The sequence below is a fragment of the Herpailurus yagouaroundi genome, unplaced genomic scaffold (assembly GCF_014898765.1).
Source record: "Herpailurus yagouaroundi ecotype Mexico unplaced genomic scaffold, PumYag 186, whole genome shotgun sequence".
Classification (NCBI taxonomy): domain Eukaryota; kingdom Metazoa; phylum Chordata; class Mammalia; order Carnivora; family Felidae; genus Herpailurus; species Herpailurus yagouaroundi.
The window spans coordinates 29238664-29261199 of record NW_024412417.1 but is presented as its reverse complement, the minus strand read 5'-3'; the positions used below and the strand labels follow the sequence as shown (position 1 = coordinate 29261199).

Below are 22536 nucleotides of genomic sequence, written 5' to 3'. Positions count from 1 at the left end.
CCACAGAATATATATGGTCAAAGAAGCGAAACCCTCTAGCGCTATCGTGCAAGCCCCGCCCTCTGACCCAAAGCTTCCGGCTTCCGCCCGCGCCGCCGTCCCACTTCCGCTGACTCCAGAGGTTAGAGGTGACAGGCAAGATGTCGGCTGACGGTGGCTTTGAGCGGTTGCTGAGAGGAGCATCTTCGTGACAAGCTCGGCGGAGGGGGCTGAAAGGAGCCGGATCGAGGGAGCGAGTTCGAGGCGGCGGCAGATTGGACGGGGCCGGGTGTGGGCGCCGAGGGAGCCCTGGCCGCTGGGCATGACTGTCGGGAGCGAGGGGGAGCGAGGAGTGGGAGGTGCCGGAGGCCGGTAATACCCCGCAGCCCCCGGGAAACCGGGAAGCCAAGCTCGGTGGGAGCGCTTCATGCCGCCAACTGGTTTAGAGCCCGCCAGAATGAACAGGAAGAAAGGAGACAAGGGCTTTGAAAGCCCAAGGCCATATAAATTATAAGTATTTTTTCATCTTCCTTTCCTCTTCTAGCTTTTGTTTTTATTAATTATACTTGGTGATTGCTTGAAACTGCCTTTGTGAGCCTGGGAAATCTAGTAGGAAACTAGAACCCATTTACAGTGATGGAAATGGTGTTTGTTGGATATCGTGTATCGTTTTGAATGACAGGGTTATTCAACAGATTTAATGTCCTTTGCTGGTTAATAGGTGTTTTTTTTTCATATATATATGTTTTCATATATATATATTTTATCTGTTTATTTTGAGGGAGAGAGAACACGAGCAGGGGTAGGGGCAGAGAGAGAGGGGGAGAGAGGGAGAGGGAGAGAGGGAGAGAGAGAGAGAATGAATCCCAAGCAGGCTCAGCGCTGTAAGCACAGAGCCCCACGGTGGGACTCAGTGTCAGGAACCGTGAGATCATGACCTGAGCTGAAATTAGGTGGGACGCTTAACCGACTGCGCCACCCAGGCGCCCCTGATTGTGTTTTCTTAAAGTACCTTGCTGTCTTTTTTTTCCAGAGAAATCTTTTTCCATTTGTTTTGCTCAGTTTAAAACATGCAATTACCTTAATTTGCAGGATTTTAAATGGAAAAATTAAGTATTGTGAGCTGCTTATTCCTTGTTTATACTTGAATAGGCTTATGCTTTCGTTTACTAAAAGTACTTTTTTTTTTTTTTTTTTTAATATACAACCCATCAGGTCGTCTGCATCAACAACATAAACTTTCAGAGAAAATCTGTTGTGGTGAGTATGTTCTCAACAATTATAAGCCGTAGCAAGTCACCTTTACAATATTTAGAAACTTTCACTTCCAGATAACTGTGTTTCAAGAGTAGGTGAGATTTGGGATTCAGATATGTATGACTCCAAGGTGAATAGCCTTGCTGCTATACTGGCTGCCTTCTCAATTCTTCTTTCTTCCTTCCTTCCTTTCTTTTTTTTTTTTTTTTTTTTTTTTTTTTGTTTCCAGGTTAATATTTTATTCCATTTAATCAGTTGTGGAATGTGAAAGTCTGTATCACCAAGCATTTTAGAATTGTGAAAGAAACAAGAATAAGCCCATAGTGAAATTTCTTCTGTGAAAAAAAAATTAAGGTTAGGGCTCTCATTGACTTGACTTGGCTGCTAGGAGGCCAGTTTTGTTTTCTAATTCTTGGCTGACCTGGTTTAGGTGGATTGCTTTGTAAAGGTTTAGATAAGGTGTTTGATACATATAGATTGCATATATATCCTTGGAATATAGAAGTCTTTGGCTACCTGAGTGCTTAATTTGGGGGGACTTGTATTAAATAGAATCTTAGCTGTTTTTATTTATTGTTTGGAGGTGTATGTGATGGCATGAAATTCCCCCCAGATGTTATCCACGTATTCATATGTTTACTTAAGATGAGCTATATAGTTAAAAAAATGGAACCTCTTCATAGGAATCATAGAATCCTTAAAGGTTCATTAAGTCCCATGTCCTCAAAGAAATTTCTCAATCAGTATTCCTTACATATGATAACAGCTGACCCTTGCACAATGTAGGGGTTGGCGTCCCAACCCTCTGCACATTAAAAAATACGGGTATACCTTTTGACTTTTCAAAAACTTAGCTACTAATAGCCTGCTGTTGACCAGAAGTGTTACCAATAACATGAAGTCCATTACTGCATAATTGGTATGCTTATTATATACTGTGTTTTTATAATAAATATTGAGAAAGAACATGTTATTAAGAAAATCATAAGGAAGAGAAAATACGTTTACAGCACTGCACTGTATTTAACAGGACAAAATCCATATATAGGTGGGCCTCTACAGTTCAAACCTGTGTTCAAGGGTCAATTGTATTTACCTTGTACTTCACAGAAGGGTACTTTAGGTGTGTTGTGTTGTATGAATTGGGTAGGGAAGATAGGAGAATTAGGGAGTTTAGTTAAGAAGTTATTGTCATATTCTTACAATGAAGCCCTGAAGGAAAATAACAATAGTGAAAGTGGTATAGAAATAGAGTTGATATGGTTGACTGAATTACAGTGAACCTTTATTGAGTGTATACTATGTATGAGACTGTTGTAAGGTTTTATGTGTAGGACCTCACTTAATCTTCACAATAACCCCATGAAATAGATACTATTTTACCTTTATTTTTATAGTTCAAGCAGCTGAAAGATTTCAGACTAAGTAACTTTCTTCAGGGTGTAAAGTTAGCAAGTGATTGAGCCATTTAAAAAAATTTTCTTTTTTTAAAATATTTATTTGGTTTTGAGAGACACAGAGTGAACGGGGGAGGGGTAGAGAGGAAGGGAGACACGGAATCCGAAGCAGACTCCAGGCTCTGAGCTGTCAGCGCAGAACCCAACTTGGGGCTCAGACTCATGAGCCATGAGATCATGACCTGAGCTGAAGTGGATGCTTGACTGACTGAGTCACCCAGGCACCCCCATTGTTTGATTATAGATGATCTAAGAGTCACCTGCAGCTCCTTTCTGTCATTGTTTCCCCTTTCAACCTTCTCTGCCCCTGCCAAATTGAGAGATGGAAAGGAATTGCAGATAACTTTTACTGAGAATGTTAGGAAGGAGTTGTGAATGATTTTTGGGTTTCCCACAAGAAAAATTGTTTGGTTGGTGTATGGATTAGGGTCCCAGAAGGAAATAAGCAGCATATTCACGTAGGTTGAGGGAAAGTAGAAGAAGACTATTTAGAAGACACAGGGTTAAGAGAAACCAAGAGATGGTAGGGCACACTAGGTTAGCAACAAGGAATAGTTATGACTTCTAAACCTGAAAGAACAAAGGAAGGAAGAAGTTACTAGAAACTATAGTAGTTGTCAGAGTGACCTTATAGGAGGTGTGGCCTTTGTAGAAGAATGAAGCTACTGCCTCCCTTAGCTGGATAGGGAGGAACCTGGAGGGATAAATGTAATGGGCTCACTTTCCTTCCCCTCTCCAGTTTTCTCCTTGTGCTTCCCATTTGACCACCCCAACCAGAAGCTGAAGGGCTGGTGCCCAGTTAATGCAACTCCTGCGGTGTATAGTGTATTAGGAGGGGCAAAAGGAGAATATCTAGAATAGTCTACCCATTTTGCCCCCAAGCCATCCTTGTTTTTTGTTGAGAAGAAAAGCTAGTGTTCCCAACACAGGGGACTTAACGAAGTCTTATCCGCTATTGCAGAGGTTGGCAATGGCCAGCTACCTATTTTTGTAACAAATTTTATTTGAGCACAGCCACACCCATTTATTTATATATTGTCTAAAGTGCTTTGGAGCGGGGCGCCTGGGTGGCGCAGTCGGGTAAGCGTCCGACTTCAGCCAGGTCACGATCTCGCGGTCTGTGAGTTCGAGCCCCGCGTCGGGCTCTGGGCTGATGGCTCAGAGCCTGGAGCCTGTTTCCGATTCTGTGTCTCCCTCTCTCTCTGCCCCTCGCCCGTTCATGCTCTGTCTCTCTCTGTCCCAAAAATAAATAAACGTTGAAAAAAAAAAATAAATAAAATAAAGTGCTTTGGAGCTACACTGGCAGAGTTGAGTACCTGTGACAGAGACTGTGTGGCCTACAAAATCTACTTACTATCTGACCCTTTAAGAAAAAGTTTGCCAATCCCTCACCTAATGAATTCACATGAGGATATGGTAACTCATCTCTACTCCCATGTAAGGTATTAGATATCACCAGTAGCTTTCGTACAAACTAGTGGAAAGAAAAGTGGGTAAGAGAATGTGAAACTTAATTGCTAGAGCCACTGTTTTCTTTAGCAGGTGTCAAGGCCAAAGTTGATATAGACTGCTGTGTTACTCTTCCACCTATTCCATTTTTCCTTTTTCTTCTGCCAACATTTCTGTTGGTCTGACCTAGACCTTCATTCCTGTAGGAGCTGCATCCTTGCTTGTCCTGTCTTTTTTGGGTTCTTACAGTTTTCCGTTGATTAGTGCTATTGGCCAAGTGACCCTGAGATGCATTCTGTGAATCTCTGTGAACCGCAGATATAATTGTTGTCCTTACTGTATAGCAGAACCTTAGTTCCTGTTTGGTAATTGAGATTAGTCATTCCAGTCAGTATAGTGACCCTCTCTCTGTTGGTTCCATAACATGAGGAACCTAACGTGGCCAAGTGACAGTCTCAGCTTCCAAATGGAACCATGATTATATGCCCTGGTGGATGCATTTTTCTGTTGGCCAAACATACCGAACCGAACACAAGGTTACAAAGATAGCAAAAATTCCTTCCGTGGTTTTTTTGATGCAATAGTGAGAATAGTCACTCCAATTTTTACCTTTTGGTTTGCAGTCTATTTTGGCTTTGGAGAGATGTCTCTATATATATGGTACACTAGTTAAGACAGCATCCTGTTGTAGGTCTCTGAGTTGGTGCTGTAATTAAGCCTACAGCAGTTGATCATGCCAGTCCTTCTGGATAATTGGGTACAAGATAAAACTAGTAAATTTTGTATGTAAGAACCCATAACCACACTTTCCTATACACTAAGTTGGAGGTATGTATGAGATAATACAATGATATATAAGATTTTCTGTAAGTGTGTTGTAGTTAGGGAAGGAAAATCTAGAATATGTGTCTGTTCTGGTAAGGGCATATCATGTTCTTGATATGAGCTGTCTGATGTAGTCATTCTATCAAGTGATTAACTGGTCCTTCCAGTACCATATTGGATACTTAGTATGATCCTCTACTACTGGTAGTGGGCACTCAGCAGTGGTGGTAGTCAGATCATCTTTGGTGTGTATGTCCGCGGGGGGAAGACCATGTTGTTAGGCTCATGCATAGCCTCCATTCTGCCTCCGTGACCACTTTGTATATCGAGCAGGGTGTCTAGGGAAAGAATCTTTGAGATCTATTTCATCTTGCCAGTTGGTTTTTGAGGGTCCTTTCTGCCGTAGATGCCCTCTGATGGCCATTTATGTGATAATAACATGGATATTTTCACATTATACTTGTTCTGAGAAATCCATTAATACACGTCTTCTACCATCTTCTATTTTCAGTCTTTTAAGTTTGTTCTTACCAGGTTCCTAACCATCCTGTTAGCAATTGCCCATGGGTCAGTGTAGTTGTGTACTTTAGGTCATCTCTACTACAAAGAGTGTACAGCCAGATGTATTTCCCAACGTTCTGTCTGCTGTAGGACTTTCTTCCACTGTCTCCCAGGGTCACACTTCAGTGGTATTCTTTTTTTTTTTTTTTTTTTTTAATGTTTATTTATTTTGGAGACAGGAGACAGCACAAGAAGGGGAGGAGCAGAGAGAGAGAGAGACACAGAATCTGAAGCAGGCTCTAGACTCTGAGCTGTCAGCACAGAGCCCAATGTGGGGCTCAAACTCACAGACTGAGAGATCATGACCTGAGCTGAAGTTGGACACCTAACTGACTGAGCCACCCAGGTGCCCCAACTTCAGTGGCATTCTAATGGCAGCTTCCACCCACTTCCAGCTGGTCCTAGCATCCTGTGAGCTTATTCATAATTCAGGCTTGTGCTTTGTTCTATTCTGTTAACTGAACAAGGGGAACTCTCCTTGAGGCCTGAGATGGAAATTGAAAGAGAGGTAGAGAAGCAGTGGAAGAAGTATTAATGGATTCCGAGCACCTGCTCATGCTGTTGCCTGTACTTTATGACCCTGCTTGGGTCTGGTTCAGATGTGTTGTCTTTTTAAAAGTGGACAACTGCTGCACATGCCCACTTTTGTTTTTCAGAGCTTTATATTACACTCAATCTCATCACGGTCATTTCAGGTAACATAGTCGTTGGGAGTCCCATGGTCATGTTTGAGTTTCTACTGAAGGGTCTAGAAGCAAACTAGTAGTTGCTTTGCAAATGGAATATAGTTGGTGACAGGAGAGGTTGTGGTTTTCCTCTCAAACCTCAAGAATTTGCACTGTCATTGTATTGGAAAAAGCCAGAGTCTGTACAGCATCTCTATCTGCAGTGGGCATTTCAAATACCATAGGATCTGCTGAGTCATAAAGCCCAAATAGCAGGGCAGCTTGAACCACAATCTGGACCTGCTGCAGAACGTTTTCCAGGTCTGGACCCCTCTCAAAGCTGACAGTGTAATAGGTTGCCTGGTAAGCGGAATGCCCATATGTATATATTGCCTCCAGAATTCAAAGAAGCCCACCAAGTTTTTTGTCCCTTCCTGAGCAGTTTTTTGTACCTTGCTGAGCAGTACAGAATGAAACAACTTATTTTTCATTTGGAAGGAATATTTTTATATGCCTTAGAATACTGGAACCTTAGAAGCTTTGTTAATGTGACAGGCTCCTGAACTTTAACAGGATTTAACTTTCATCCTGTGCCACCCTTGTTTTTATTAAAACATTTGGAGAATTCCTTTCCCTTCCCAACAGGTCATGTTAGCATAATGTTGTCAATATAATATACTAGTATAATGCTTTATGGGCTATCTTGGAAGCAAGGTACTTTTGGACTATGTTTTGATTGAGCAGGAGAGTTGGTATAGTTTTTAGTTATTAGGTGACAGTGAAGGCATTCTGATGTTTTGAAGGCAATCTGTGATTTTTTTTTTTTCCTGATAAAAATTCTTTGGGAAAAAAATGTTTGATAATTAGCTATGATACTAGTTACCAAGAGCTATGCTGATTTGCTGTATAAAAATACTATATCTATAACTGTGGTTTAGTTGACAGATTTGTGATAATTCACCATCATTCTTTGAAACCTTGACTTTTGCATTGGCCAAATAAGTTAAGATGTAGTAAGCATCTTCCAAATATTAGAGGGCACTAATCTCTGCAGTTCCTCAAGGGATGTCTAGTTGCTTTGATTTACTATAGTTTCTAGGACTGGTGGAGTAAGCATGAGTCCTACTCTGAAATAGCCTTGGACTGTTATCCCCTTTAGTACTTGACCTCCAAAGACTTCCAGTATGACTACCAGACCATGGTAGGGTTTTGGGACTCCAGGGATTGTCAGTTCAGAATCAAGATAAGACAACTCCAGAATAAGGGCAAAAAGTAGTTTATTTGAGTGTGATGTAGATCTCAAGATTTTAAAGTATATGTCAGACTTGAACATGTTTATAGGCACAGGAAAAAAATCCTGTACTAATAGGATAGGGTAGTTAATAGAGAGGGATTTTTGAGAATACTGCAGAGTATGGCCCCCAGTGGATGGCTGATTTTTGAACAGTTAGGGAAAGATATATACATGTAGCTGGAAGGCAAGAGAATTGATACTTGGCAGAACAGTGGTTGAAATTAAGGATCTGCAGTAAATGGAAAAGAAAGTGCTGTAAAAATGCCAGGAAGGACTGTAGTAAGAAACTGGAGGAGGTCCAGGAACAGGACTTCATGTGGTTGAACAGGAAGACTGAGAAGTAATAAGAGGGGCAGAAGGATAAGCATTGTGGACACTCAAGTTTAAAATGTCAGCTTGGGAGTAATTCTGGGCAGTGATGATGTATCTTTGGAGTGTAATCTTGATTGCTATCCTGTAATAGAAGTAAAGATTGTAGGAATTAAGGTCAAGGAACTTTGAAGCAGTGTTACTGTATGGATCAGATATATCTACATTCAGATCACTTAGAGTTATGGTAGAGATGGGTTAGAAAAGTTGCATATGAGCCTTCAGTGAATGTTGGGGAATTTGGGAGGTAGTAATGAAGAGGAATAGAGGTTTGTGGATCTGTATGGGATGACTAAAGGAAAAAGAAATACAAAAGAATAATAACATTTCTTAGATGTCCACTATGATTTTAAGTGTTTTCCATGTATTGCTCAGTTGTCTTACCACCAAAAGGTAGGTACTGTCATTATTCTTGTTTTATAGAGGAGGAAATAGACACTGAGAGCTAGAGTAAGTAACTCGAGATCATACACTCACTAAGTGGTAGAGCTTGGAATTGAATGCAGACAGTTTACCTCCAGAACACATACTTTTTTTTTTTTTTTTTTTTTTTTTTTTTTTAGTTTAGGGATAGAGAGTGAGCGAGAGAGAGGGGCAGAGGAAGAAAGAGTGAATCCCAATGCAGGGCTCTAGACCCTAGACTTGGACTCAACCAACTGAGCCACCCAGGCACCCCGTAAACCATGTATTTAATAATGACATACTGCCCTTACTCTTATAGCATATGCTATATAAAATTCTGTGAGTGGTCTAGAGTAGCACATGAAACTAAAAGGTTTTCTGTTTTCCCCTCTCCTAATTTACAGCGAATGAAAGAATAAGTAGCTTCTTGTCAAAGGGGTTTCAGGAGATATTTCATCTAAGGCTGGAAGGTAGAGAAGGAATTTTTCAAAAGGTTGAATGGCCCAGGGGAGGTTATTTAGAATAGGATGGGAAGGTGGTCAGCTGTGAAGTGGTTGGGAGGGAACAAGAAGCAAGCAGAAGAGTGAGAGGTTACATGACCAGACAAGCTTGCAGTAATGCCAGTGGCCAAGGACGACAGAGAGTGGAGTCTTGTGGAAGTTAATGGGTCTGAATGTTGCAGGCAGATAGAGGTCAGGGCTCTAGGTGGTGTCAGAGACCAGATGATATGAGGAGACTGGGCTTTCCCTATCTTCATGAAATATACTCCATTCACTGTTTTGTTATTGTTAACCTTAGTCAAGAAAGCCAAATCCTGTTCTTCTATCCCCACCCATGTAAGCTAACTATTGACTTAAAGCACTTTCCATAATTTTTTCTATTACAGTACACTTTTGCTGTTTTGATTCTGCTTGCTTGCTTTCAGCTGATCCAAGCTTATTTATGTAGATTGGTCAATGGATTGCTGATAGGCTAATTAAAAGAATTTTGGTCTTTTCCCCTCCAGTTGCTGATAGTTTATGCCTTTAAACACAGAGCTTTTCATTAACAGTATTTTGGCCTCTGCTCTTTCTATTCTCATTTGCTACCATGCAGATCTGTGTAGAGAGTCTAATTTATGGATGTATGGCTGTCTTCTTATTTGGGAAGTGGTGGGGAAAAAGGGCTGCAGAATCTCTGTGCTTTTGAGCAGTTAGGCTAAGTGTTTTATAAAAAAATTCTTGCATGTTATTTAAAGCCCTGTACAAGAAACACGGTATATTAGGATTCCACTGGAATCGTTTAGATGTAGATTTGAATGTCATTTCTCCACTTATTAATTACATAATTTTTTTTTAAATTTTTTTTAACGTTTTTATTTATTTTTGAGACAGGGAGAGACAGAGCATGAACAGGGGAGGGTCAGAGAGAGGGAGACACAGAATCTGAAACAGGCTCCAGGCTCTGAGCTGTCAGCACAGAGCCCGATGCGGGGCTCGAACTCACGGACCGCGAGATCGTGACCTGAGCCGAAGTCGGCCGCTTAACCGACTGAGCCACCCAGGCACCCCTACATAATTTTCTTAACTTCGTTAACTTATCTGTAAAAAGCGTAAAGTAGTACTTTTTTCAGTTCATAGAGAACATATGAAAGTATCTAGTGTAACATCTGGCACACAGTGCTGCTCTCTAAAGCCATTAGAATGGTTATACTTGAGCCCTCTGTTGTTGCTGCCTCCATTTCATCTTAGCTATTTGTGTTGCAGGTTCTGAAATTTTCCTGTTCAGTTTGCAGCCCTTGAAATGCTATTTCATGCCTTCCCATATTTCACACTTGAGTATATCAGTTTTTTAACCCATCATATTAAAAACACTGGACATATGTGTCATGTTCCATTGACCCATCTTTCCCATTTGATTCCCATTTTGGAAGGCCATGTTCTTTTTCTTTTTTTTTTTAAACGTTTATTTATTATTATGAGACAGAGAGAGCGACAGAGCATGAGTGTGGGAGGGGCAGAGAGAGGAGGAGACACAGAATCCAAAGCGGACTCCAGGCTCTGAGCTGTCAACACAGAGCCTGACATGGGGCTGGAGCCCACAAACCGCGAGATCATGACCTGAGCCAAAGTCGGACGTCTGACTGACTGAGACACCCAGGCGCCCCTGGAAGGCCATGTTCTTTTTACTTACCAAACTGGTTTTGATTCTCTTTCTGCTCTTTTTTTTTTTTTTTTTTCTCCTTCTTCCCTATTTGAGTTCCAGTCTGTCTAGAAAGCCTTGTATTTGAGAGTGTGAGTCCTTTTACTTTTTTCTGGCAGATGGTCCAGTTTTCACTGATGGTGAATGTGAATCACCAAGAAGATAAAGTCTGTATAATTCATACCTGTTCATTCATTAGGACAATAGTGTTTGAAATGAAGATACTCAGAGAACACATATATATGTAGCTATTTGGGATTCTGTCTCTGGAATGTAATAGAAATAGTGGTATAAGTAAGTATAAGTAGTAGAAATAAAAAAAAATATTCTAAAACCTACCAGTCTTAATTATAACAAAGTTATTATTCTTTATCATTGCAGGGATTCGTGGAACTGACTATATTTCCCACAGTTGCAAACTTGAATAGAATCAAGTTGAACAGCAAACAGTGTAGAATATACCGAGTAAGGATCAATGATTTAGAAGCTGCTTTTATTTATAATGACCCAACCTTGGAAGTCTGTCACAATGAATCAAAACAGTAAGTTTTATACCTTAAAGTTGATATTTGTAACAGCTATATATTCCCCATATTATTGGATTAATCTTTTCAAAGTACTTTTCTTAGATTATTACTAGGCTCTGAATCCCAGTTTTTTTCCTAATTATAATTTGTTTTTTTTTATAATTTCTTTTATAATTTTTTATAATTTCTCTGCATATTTGGTTCAAGAAATTTTACTAGTTCTACCCAACATAGTAAGTTACTGAGTTTCCTTTCTTCAGATTACAGTTTTGAAGAAGTATTATCTGAGAATTAAAAAACAATTTTAAGCCATTTTTCTACTTTTAATATTTTTAAAAAATACTTTATTAACATTAATCTTCAATGGGTTAGGTGGTTGTTGTAATCCTTAGAGCAGAGACTACTTCAAAATATTTTATAAAATACTTTGACTGCCTTTGAATGTCATATAAAAATACTATGTCTTAGATGTCTCTTCACTTTAAATATTATGTCTACTTCACTTTAAATATTACATTTTTACTGATAAAAAAACTTGTTTTTTATCAGTAAACATGCTGTTATGAGCAGTTTTGTGTTCTACTTTTTTCATTTAAATACTTTGTCTCCACTTTTCCACATATGATAGTCTTCACTCTCTATCATTTTTATGGTCAGATAATATTTATTCAGTATATTATAGTTTGCATGATTGTTTTCCAGTTGTTTGGCATTTGTGTCATTTCCAGCTTTTTGAGATCGTAAGTTATGTTTTGTGAATATTTTGGCATAGATAAGGTTTTTTTCCTTGAATTATTCCTTTAGGCAAATAGGATTACTTACTATTCTTAAGGCTCTTTTTAGTGTTTTACTTCATTGTGCCCAGTAATATTTGTATTAATTTAAGTACTGTGAACTATGTTTGAGGGCACTTGCTTTTTCAAAGTTTAGAAACCATTGGATTCAACCATGATTCTCTGTTTTGGAGTAGGGTGCCAAACCTTTATTATAAACTGTTTTTAGTCAAGATATTATTTTAACTAATTGCTGCATTAAGGCAGCAATCCTTAAAGTGTGATTTCCAGACAAGCAGTATCATCATCACCTGGAAACTTGTTAGAAATGCAGACTCCCAGGCATTGCCTTAGATCTGCTGAATCAGAAAGTGGGGATTTGGTCCTGCAACTTGTGTTTTATTTGTTTTGGGTTTTTTTGGTGGTGTTCTTGTTTTTTTAAGATTTTATTAAGTAATCTCTACACCCAACGTGGGGGTCCAACTTACAACCCCGAGATCAAGAGTTGTGTGTTCTACCAACTGGGCCAGCTAGGTGCCCCCCTGCAATTTGTGTTGTAACTAGTGTGCCAGGTGATTCTGAGAGGCTAATTAATGCCTATGAGCCATTGCCTTAAGGGTTTACAAGGGTTGAGACAGGAGGCTTATCTTTAGACATATTTTTGGTCCCAGTTATCATTGGTTTAGAATCTTTCAGACTCAGGGAAGAGAAAAGAAAACGCTATTGGAAAAGTTCGGGGAATCTCTGAATTACTCCTGTAACTTTCCATTTCACAAACTTGAGTTGTTGAAATTACATTGCTTTTTCAGCTACACTTGTAGAACTCATTTAAAAACACTTATTACAAAATCATCTTCCTCCTTTTTCCCCCAGAAAAAAAAAGTGACCTGCCCTTAGAGTAGTAAATATATTACCACTGATGTATGGAAAAGGCACTTGTAAAAGAGCAGGTAGGAAAGCAGAGCAGGTAGGGAAGCCATGGCCTTGCTAGAGTCCGGAATAGCTCCGCAGTTGACACTAGAACTCTGCATTTGACGACAGGGCAAGTAGGCTCTCCATCTGCCAGTCACAGAACAGTGTTTGCACATTTGCTTTACCTGTTGTTTCTGCTCCGATCTCAGAGAATATACTCTGTGGCAGTACAGTGACAGGAACGATGGTTTCCACGTCTGTTGAGGAAACAAGCTTTTACTTTTTGCCTTGTTTGTTTTGAAGTGATCTTATCTCCTAAAGAATTTCTCTAGTGATAGGGAAGATGCTTCATCACTTATAGCGTTATAATGGAAGAAAAGAAGGGTAAAAAGGGGAGTCTTTTCAAACGTTACGTTAGGAAATTGGGAAAGGTAGAATATATTATAATTTTTCTTTTCAGTTAGAAACAGCTCTTTTAGCCATGGTCACTTAGTAAATATTTGCTCACTACCCCTGCTTTTCTTCCAAGCTCTAGAATCTTGATTACTTTTAAAGAGGGATGACATTAGTTATTTTTTGCTGGTGTTTATTATTTGATTGGTTTAAAAGAGGATTTGAGGTTGGTTTTAGAATTTTAGTAGACAACAGTTTTAAAAAGTGGCTAATGGAATTAGCATGGAAAGTGAAAAAGCGTAGGATGGTGTGTACACACTGTTAAGTTATTGCACAATTGTTACAGGAAAATTATAGATTTAGTTTTGATGTTTCTGGTTGCCTTACCTAAGAGGAAACACTCGTTTATATGATTGATAAGACACAAGATAGAAGATACCGGGTTATTCAGAAGAAATACTGCTTTTCTTAGCAGTTAAATGTGAAAAATCTTTCTTCTGGATGACATTATTTTTAGAGAACTTTGGGAAAGGCAGATACTTAAGGTCTTTAGCATGTCCCTAGATACTTCTGTTACCTTTCTTGTTTCTAAAGTAACTTTCTTTAATAAACCAATAAAGTTTACACTACAGCTGAAACAAATTAAGTATGGCAGTTTTGAAATTGAAAGTTAAACTTAAATTCTGTGATAAAATTTGATCTTAATACATATAAGAATGTCCTAACATTCAAAGAAGTAATATACTACTTAATCACATCTTCTTATTTGTTTTAAACTTAAGATACCAGGCTATCCTGTTTTTGATGGAAATAGTGTGCTTACCTTGGTTGAGATTCAGCATCTTTGAACTGCAGAGGGAATGTAAGGAAGAGAAACATTTAGATAAGAGACTGAAAGACATTTCTACCTATTTTATCCAACCAAACGTTAGTGGAGTTGTTAAATTACCTGTGCCAGCAATTAAAAACCCTGTTTTTTATGTAACATCTATTTAAGCGCTTGCTCGCACATTCTCTCTCTCTCTCTTTTTTGTCTGCCAGTAAAATAATTTCAACACTTTCTCCAAATATATTTTGTGTGTGCATTCTCTTTTTTTTTTGTCTGCCAATAAAATAATTTCAACACTTTCTCTAAATATATTTTGTATTTGAATCTTATGTATTGTAGATAAATTATAGTTTGTCCTATAGGAGCTTTTTGATTGTTTTTTTTTTTTTCCTACATTTTTCTCTTCTTAGAATAAAATAAATACGGACTTTGCCAGAGAAGCTGTTTCTATGGATGGATAGGCTACAGTGCTGACATCTCTTTCCTTTGTTTCTTTTCCTTCCCTAGATAGACTTTCCCACTTTGAGAAAATCTTTTCTATTTTGCTTGAAAAGCCTCAGTGTTCCCAAGTTCCAAGAATCAGTTTAATTCCTGTCTTTAGTATTCATTTCCACTAAGGAGTGGCAGTAGAAATGACCAATATTGAGATATAAATGAAGTAGCTATTGAGTGATTAGAATGATTTTTAGAGTAATTGGAGTTGATTTTTTTTAATTGCTATTAAAAAATTTTTTTGTAAGTCCTGTATTTTTTAATACAGACTTATACTACAGAGGTTTTAAATGTTATTTTGCTAATATTATATAGTAAAAGTAGTTGATTCCTTTACTAATTATGGTTAAGTAATATGGATATTTATATTTTAACTCAGCCACAATGCCTCACTGCTACTTATTTTTGGTAGTATTGCTCAGGGTTAATTTGTCGTAGTTGGAGGAACATTAAGGTTCATTTAGTCGAAACTTCAAGAATTTTTTCCTATACTGTTTCACCTTTTGCTTGAATGCTTCTAGCTCTGAAGAACTCACTATATATTTTTTTTAACATTTATTTTTGAGAGACAGAGGGAGGCAGAGCATGAGTTGGGGAGGAGAAGAGATGGGGAGGGGAGGGCGGACACAGAATCCAAAGCAGGCTCTAGGCTCCGAGCTGTCAGCACAAGAGCCCGGGGCTCGAACTCACGGACCGCGAGATATGACCTGTGAGTGAGCTCACTGTATTTTCAAGCATCCCTTTGATTTTTCTGAAAGCTAGAAAGTTCTTTATTACATCAAACTACAGTTTTTGTTATAATATTCACAAACTTAACCAATTTAAATATTGTTTTCCCCTAAGTTTTCTCTTTTCCAGTCTACAGAATCACAATACTTTCAACAACCCTTCCTTATCTAAAACTCTTCCCAAATTTGTTACCATTCTTGCCCTTTGAATGTTCCCTGGTTTGGCATTGTTTCTTCTTAAATGTAACCCCAGAACTAGGTATAATTCTTCCTATTTGGATTAATTTTTACATGCATAGCAGTAGAGCCATTTTATCCTTATCTGCATTCAGTGTTTCTACAGCTTGAAATACAGTAGCCTTTCAGAGATGGCTGCTTTGAGTAGTTCACTCAAGTTTGAGCTTGACTGAAATCCCCTAGACATTTTCATAGAAAAACCTGTTACGGTAGAGTTTTCTCTAAGAATCCTTATTTCATAGTATCATATCAAATGTTGTTTTAATTATTTTTAAAAAGTCATCTTTATTAATTTTGGTATTGGTTTCACTTTTAGAAAATGGGTTTTCCTGCTGGCTGGCTTTTTTTTTTTTTTTCTGTGTGCAAACTATCAGAACCAAAGAGAAGAGAAACCAAGTATTGACATGGATATAGAGTAACTAAACTTTCAAACACTGCTGATAGAAGTGTAAATTGAGTTTGAATATGTGCATACTCTATGATTAGTGTAGGTCTCACTCCTAGTATATACTCAGTAGAAATGTGTTCATATGTTCACCAAAAAATATGTACAAAATTGTTCACAGCAACATTTGTAATAGTCAGAACTGGAAATTACCTGAAGACTCATCAGTGGTAGAAGATAGATTGTAGTATGTTCTCACACCACTGGAATTCTAAACAGTGACAAGATAAATGACCAATAGCTACATGCACCAGTATGTCTGGGTCTCGCAGGCTAGACATTGAGTAGAAGAAGTCAGATACAAGAGAAAGTATATGAAGTTGTTAATCTATCACATTAGATGTCAGAATAATGGGTAACCTTTGGTGGTGGAAAGTGGGGTTGGTTAGTGATTATAAGAGGGCTTCTGGGAGGCTGGTAAAGTTCTGTTCATGCTCTGCATGCTGGCTCTTTTTGTTCTGTGAGGTGTACATTTAGAGTATATATGCTTTTCTGATGTGTATTATGCTTCCATGAATATTTTTAAAAGAGAGAAAAGGTTTACCAATAATTGAATCTTAAGTGTTCATAAAACCTGCCCCTGAGTTTTAAGAAGTATATGTTATTGACAAAGAATTAAAACATTATTTTAATATGGATGCTTATAATAAATGCTTAGAGAAAATTACTAGCTTTTCAATATCTTCTACAACATTACTTGTCTCTTTGTTTCCTTGAGGAGGGGATGGGGTTGGAGACTGGAGGTTGGAGATGGTGGTGTTATAGGACAAGGACACTATTATTCTGAAAATTGAAAATACTTATTCTAATCTTGTCTTGTAATTTTTGGCTTTTATGAGGTTATTATGAAAAGAAACATATTTGATTCATATTATGAAAGGAAACACTGAAATCCAAACCATGAGAAGATTGTTCCTCATAACTGGCTTTTCAGTAGATTCCACTTACAGTGACTCACCATTTTATTTGGACCGCTTTACCTTTTCTCAGGAAATGAGGAGATTAAGTGAGAATAATTTCCCATAAAAAAAAACCTGAGTGGTCTAATATGTAATGTTTCAATTTGGCTTTTTATGTAATGATTGTTTTTTATTTTTGAATTTTACAGATAACTGGGGGGAAATTATGGTGTCTTCAACTATCTTTCATATTTCATGTTTTTGCATTTTTATTGAAAAGAAACTACAGTTTGTAGATATACAAAGTAGTCTTTAAAATTAGATGGTATGTTGGGGCGCCTGGGTGGCTCAGTTGGTTACGCATCTGATGTCGGCTCAGGTTATGATCTCATGGTTCACAAGTTCGAGCCCTGCGTCGGGCTCTGTGCTGACAGCTCATAACCTGGAGCGTGCTTTGGATTCTGTGTCTCCCTCTCTCTCTGCTGCTTCTCTGCTTGCACTCTGTCTCTGTCTTTCTCTCTCTAAGTAAACTTTTAAAAAAATTTAAAAAAAAATTAGTATGTTGGCTAAGTGCTGGCAAAAATGCAGAGTGACTGGCACTTTTATATATTTTTGATGGGAATGTGGAATGGTATAGCCATTCTGGAAAACAGTTTGGCATATTCTTACAAAGCTAACATATTTTTACCATTTGACTCAGCAGTCCCACTCTTAGGTATTTGTACTACAAAATAAAAATTAAATTCACATAAAAATTAATACATGGTTGTTCATAGTGGTTTTATTTGTGGTAGCCAGAAGCTGGAAGCAACCCATATGTTCTTCAGTGGCTGAATGAATAAACAATAAATAATCTGTGGTCCAGTCTGTACAGTGGAATACTATTCAGTATAAAAAGGAACAAATTATTGATATGTGTAATGCTTGAGATGGATCTCAAAGATTTACTACATGAGACAAACCAGCCTCAAAAGGTCGCATTCCAGGGGCGCCTGGGTGGCTCAGGCAATAAAGTGCACGACTTCGGCTCAGGTCATGATCTCACGGTTTGTGGGTTTGAGCCCCGCATCAGGCTGTGTGCTGACAGCTCAGAGCCTGGAGCCTGCTTCGGATTCTGTATCTTCTGCTCTCTGCCCCTCCAGCGCTCACACTCTGAGTGTTTCTCAAAAGTAACAATAAAAAAAATCATGTTCTGTATGATTCCAAGGCATAGCACAAGGGATTCTTTGGGATGATGGACTTGCTCTATATCCTGATTGTGGCAGTGGTTGTACATGTGTAAGAATTTATGGAATTATATACCAAAGGAAAGAGAGTTACTGCATGATAATTTAAAAAATATAGATGGTATGTGAAAACCTTCATTTTTATTGTGATCCTGTAGTTCTTGCACATTTTATTTTACATATTTATCTAACAAAGAAATTGTTAAAATTATTGAGAAGTCTGTTTCACTGCTTCCAGAGCCTTATGTTGTGTAGTTGTTAAAATCCTTCCTAATCCTTCCTAATCAGTAGAGACATGGAGATGGGAGAGGAATGGCTTCTGTCAGGTTAAGAGGGCATAACTTTACTGTTTTCTTTAATGGCCCTTTTCCCATTTAATTTTTCCTATAACCTCTCTGTACTGTATATTAAACTTGTTTTTTAACTAGTTAAAAACTTACTGAGCTAGTGAAATGTGACTGACTTTACTTCGTGGATTCATCTAATGGCAAGATGATCAATATAAAGGTGCTCAGCAAGAATATGGCTCCAGGAGTTGTCTTTCATCTTGCTCTTATCATTCCTTGTCTTTTTTCTTTCATCCATCTCCTACATATTCCTTTAAACAGGTTTCAGCGAGGAAATGTAATACGTGTACAGACGGCCCCCAACTTCAGACAGTTCAACTTAACAATTTTTCAACTTTATGATGGTGCGAAGTTGGTGATACACTTTCAGTAGGAACTGTACTTTGAATTTTGAGTTTTGATTTCTTTCCCAGGCTAGAAATATGTGGTACCTATATGGAGCTGTACAGTGGGCCTCAGCTCCCAGTCAGCCACATGATCACGAGGCTATATAATCTGTATACTTAGGACAATTCTGTACCCATGCAACCATTCTGTTTTTCCTTTTGAGTATAGTATTCAATAAATTACCTGAGATGTTCAACACTTTATTGTAAAATAGGCTTTGTGTTAGATGATTTTGCCCAACAGTAGGCTAATATAAGTGTTCTGAGCAAGTTTATGGTAAACTAGCCTAAGCTATGATGTTTGGTAGGTTAAGTGTATTAAATTCATTTCAATTTCCAATATTTTCAACTTATGATGGGATTATCGGGACAAAACACCATTGTTAAGTTGAGGGAGATCTGTATATGTCAATATACATTTAAAGTGTTTTTAATGAAATAAAATTTAAAAATTGGATGGGAACAGTGTTGTAATATCTTCATAAGACTTATGTGTATTGTTTTCATCCAGTGGCAAATAAGGCCAAGTAACTATTGGACAGCTGTTTATAGAGTATACCCCCCTGGCATATAGGAGGTACAGCAGTGAAGCAGCAAAAGTTTCCCTCCTTTAAGCTTACATTGTCAGGCACTGGGGGTAAAGGTAAGCAGTACTACATTTTAAGGACTTGATTCCCATCCTAACTTGTTTTAAACATCTTAATTTCTGTCAGATCATAGTTTGTGGAATCGATTGAAATGTTTGCCATATTGATAAAGAATACTTCTTCAATTTTGCATATGTTCTTTTCACTTCTATCAGGAATGTATAGTGACTTTGACATTCCAAAATTAATGAAGGATATGGTAATTATAATAATCACATGGCATTGGCAAATTTGCTATATATGATATTGTATTTATAATTTAGTAGGTTTTGTCATGATGAGTAATACTTGTCCAGAAAGCATTCTCATAAATTATATAAAATGATATAACGCTTAACAAGCAAATGCTACCAAATATTGAAGAAAATACTTGGTGAAATGTTTGGCTTATTATTAAAACATCTCTTTTTCTTTTTTTTCCCAGGAGAAATCTAAATTATTTTTCCAATGCTTATGCCGCTGCAGTTAGTGCTGTGGATCCTGATGCAGGAAATGGAGAACTTTGCATTAAGGTTCCCTCAGAGTTATGGAAACATGTTGATGGTAAAACACCAAAAATATATTGACTATACAATAAAATCATGTTAGACTTAGTGACTGAAAACTTTTACATGAAAATTAATGATGTCATAATTGTAAATTAATACTTGAAATATACAGAAGTTGGAAGCTCTTTTTTTTTTTTTAAAAAAAGATCACTGGTTAATAGGAAAATAGCAATTAAGGGCTATGACAAAAAACTCATTCACTATTCTTTTTAAAGTGAAAGTTATAAAAAATATTGGATGGATAGAACAATTTGTCAAGAGTTGAGAATGTACGCAATATCGAATCAATTTAAAATTAGAGCATGTTATAGCGGGGAGAATCCTAAAAAAATCACCTAGTTCACTTCTTTCCTTTTACAGAAGAATAATCTGAAGTCTAGACAGCAAGTGACCTACTGAAGGTCACTAAAGAGTAGTAGAATCAGTGCTAGATCATAGGGTTCTTAACACCCACTGTGCACTTTTGAGCACACTTTCTAAATCTTTGTTTTCTCTTGGATAAAGTCACAGCCGTTATAATTATTATGCATAACTTGCCTACTTTTATTTAGCCTTATAAAAATTAACAAAGATGAGGAAGTGAGACATTTTTGTTTTGTTTTTGCTTTTTATTTTTTCTTTAATAGTTCATGTGTTTGGTGGGGGGTTGAGGGTTGCCCACTTTTGGGGGATAGGCATAGAAGGCTATCATTTCATGTTCAGGGAATGGACATAGTCCATATGGTTGTGATGGTCTGAGGGAAATTAAAAGAAACCTCTTTTTCATAAGATTAAAAATCTTACAAAAGCAACATGTATTTGTTATGTATAAATTAAAGATAATGTAAATAACATATTACATAAATTCTTGGGTAGCTTTTCCCACTCACTCCCTATTCCTCCTGTTCCCCAAAGTCAACTAGGGATAACAATGTGGGGGACTTTTTAACTCCTTACTTTTCAAGTTTTGCATTGAATCCTAAGTGTCTTTAAATTTCCTATGTGATAGGTAGTTTTGAACTTTTTTCTTTAGACAGTATAGCATTGTCAGAAAAGTTGGGAGGAGGATATGGCATGACCTGAGTTATATCTTGGGAGAACACAGCTAGCAGTGACTAGAATTGAGTGTAAGGACATCAGTGGAGGCAGGCTATTGAGTTAATATAGGTGGAGAAAAGGTGAGAGCTGAAAGTAGGGTAAGTGGTGTGATTTTTCATTTAAAGCTGAGCTTTTAATTCTCGTTTTATGTTTAGTGCCTTGCTATATAGACCATTGTTACCTTATTATATATTTACGTATCAATGTATATGTATATTTATTTGTTGCAGAATTAAAGGTCCTAAAGATACACATCAATTTTTCTTTGGATCAGCCAAAAGGAGGTCTTCATTTTGTGGTACCCAGTGTTGAGGGAAGTATGGCAGAGAGAGGTGCTCATGTTTTCTCTTGTGGGTATCAAAATTCCACAAGGTAGATTATTCTTATATATTTCAGTTAATTTCATTTTTCAGTTGAATTTTTTTGTATGTATATGCAGTACATGTGTTTAGTGTAAATTGAGAAGTATGAGCTTCATCCTCAGATTTACTTCTTCTCAATCTTGTTCCACTAGTCATTCCTTCTCAGTCCTGTGTCTTCCCTTTTGTCTTTACTTTTCAGAAAAGAGACTGTTCTAAAATCATCCCAATTCATTATTTTTTTAACTTTATACTGCAGTAAAACGGCATCTAGAAAATTAAATTGTAAATAGGAAAGTTCAGTGAATTTTCACAAGTGAATAAGCCTGTGTAATCCACACTCACATCAAGAAAAAGAACATTACCAGCATTGCAGAGTCCCCACCTCCTACTCACTTCTAGTCACTACCTGCTTCTCTCATATCCTTCTGCCCGACAGTGACCACTATTCTGATTTCTAAAGTAATATAGCTTAATTATACCTGCTTTTGAGCTTTATATGAATGGAAGTGTATGCATTATGCTCTTTTTATCTGGCCTTTTTTGTTCAACACCATGGTAGTGAGATTTTCCTTCATTGCTGTGTGTGATTGTAGTTCATTCTCAAAGTTCACTATATATTGTTGAAATATTACAGTATGCGTATTCTCTTCAGATTGTTATTAATAATCCTCAGATTATTAACTTCTTCAAGCCAAGGATGATGTCTCATACTTCTTTGTGTTGCAGTATCAGGTATAGACCCTGGCATGTAGTAAAACCTGACCTTGATAGAATGTGGAATAGAAATTTTTTGTCTGGCTTTGCTAGCACTGTTGGAATTTATGTGATGCATCCCAATCCCATTCTCCAAAACAGTTTTCTAACTTATGGATTAGATTCTGCATATTGTGTTTTTTACAACTTTATTGTAAGCTTTTTTAGTTTCTGGTAATGAATACTATATAAAAACTAATGTGAATATGCAAATGAAAATAGTTTTTAATTTAGAAGTTTGAAGCCAAGAATTGCCTACCTCTTTTTTAAGGATTTGAACTGGCTGTATCACATGATATATTTTCTTAATATTGCCAAAGAATATGTGGAGAAAAGTTTTTTGTTTTTTTTTTAAAGCTTATTTATTTTTGAGAGAGAGAGAGAGACAGAGTGTGTGTGGGGAAAGGGCAGAGAGAGAGGGAAACACAGAATCGGAAGCAGGCTCCAGTTTCTGAGCTGGTTGCACAGAACCCAATGCAGGGCTCGAACTCATGAACTGTGAGATCATGACCTGAG

At 37.5% G+C, this 22536-nt stretch overlaps 1 protein-coding gene across 3 annotated transcripts in view; it reads left to right on the top strand.

Annotated features, from left to right (window-relative positions):
• Positions 1-120: 120 nt before the first annotated feature.
• The window catches only part of TAF2 (TATA-box binding protein associated factor 2), a 96642-nt gene continuing 74226 nt past the window's right edge, over positions 121-22536 (top strand). For 2 of the 3 annotated variants that reach the window (XM_040494304.1, XM_040494303.1), the window contains exons 1-5: positions 121-489; positions 1185-1239; positions 10821-10981; positions 19705-19823; positions 21136-21277. In XM_040494304.1, the coding sequence (XP_040350238.1) occupies positions 407-489; positions 1185-1239; positions 10821-10981; positions 19705-19823; positions 21136-21277 (560 nt within the window). In that variant the 5' untranslated portion in view covers positions 121-406. Of the gene's footprint in view, positions 490-1184; positions 1240-10820; positions 10982-19704; positions 19824-21135; positions 21278-22536 lie in introns of those variants that run through there. The other variant, XM_040494305.1, reaches the window with a different exon arrangement.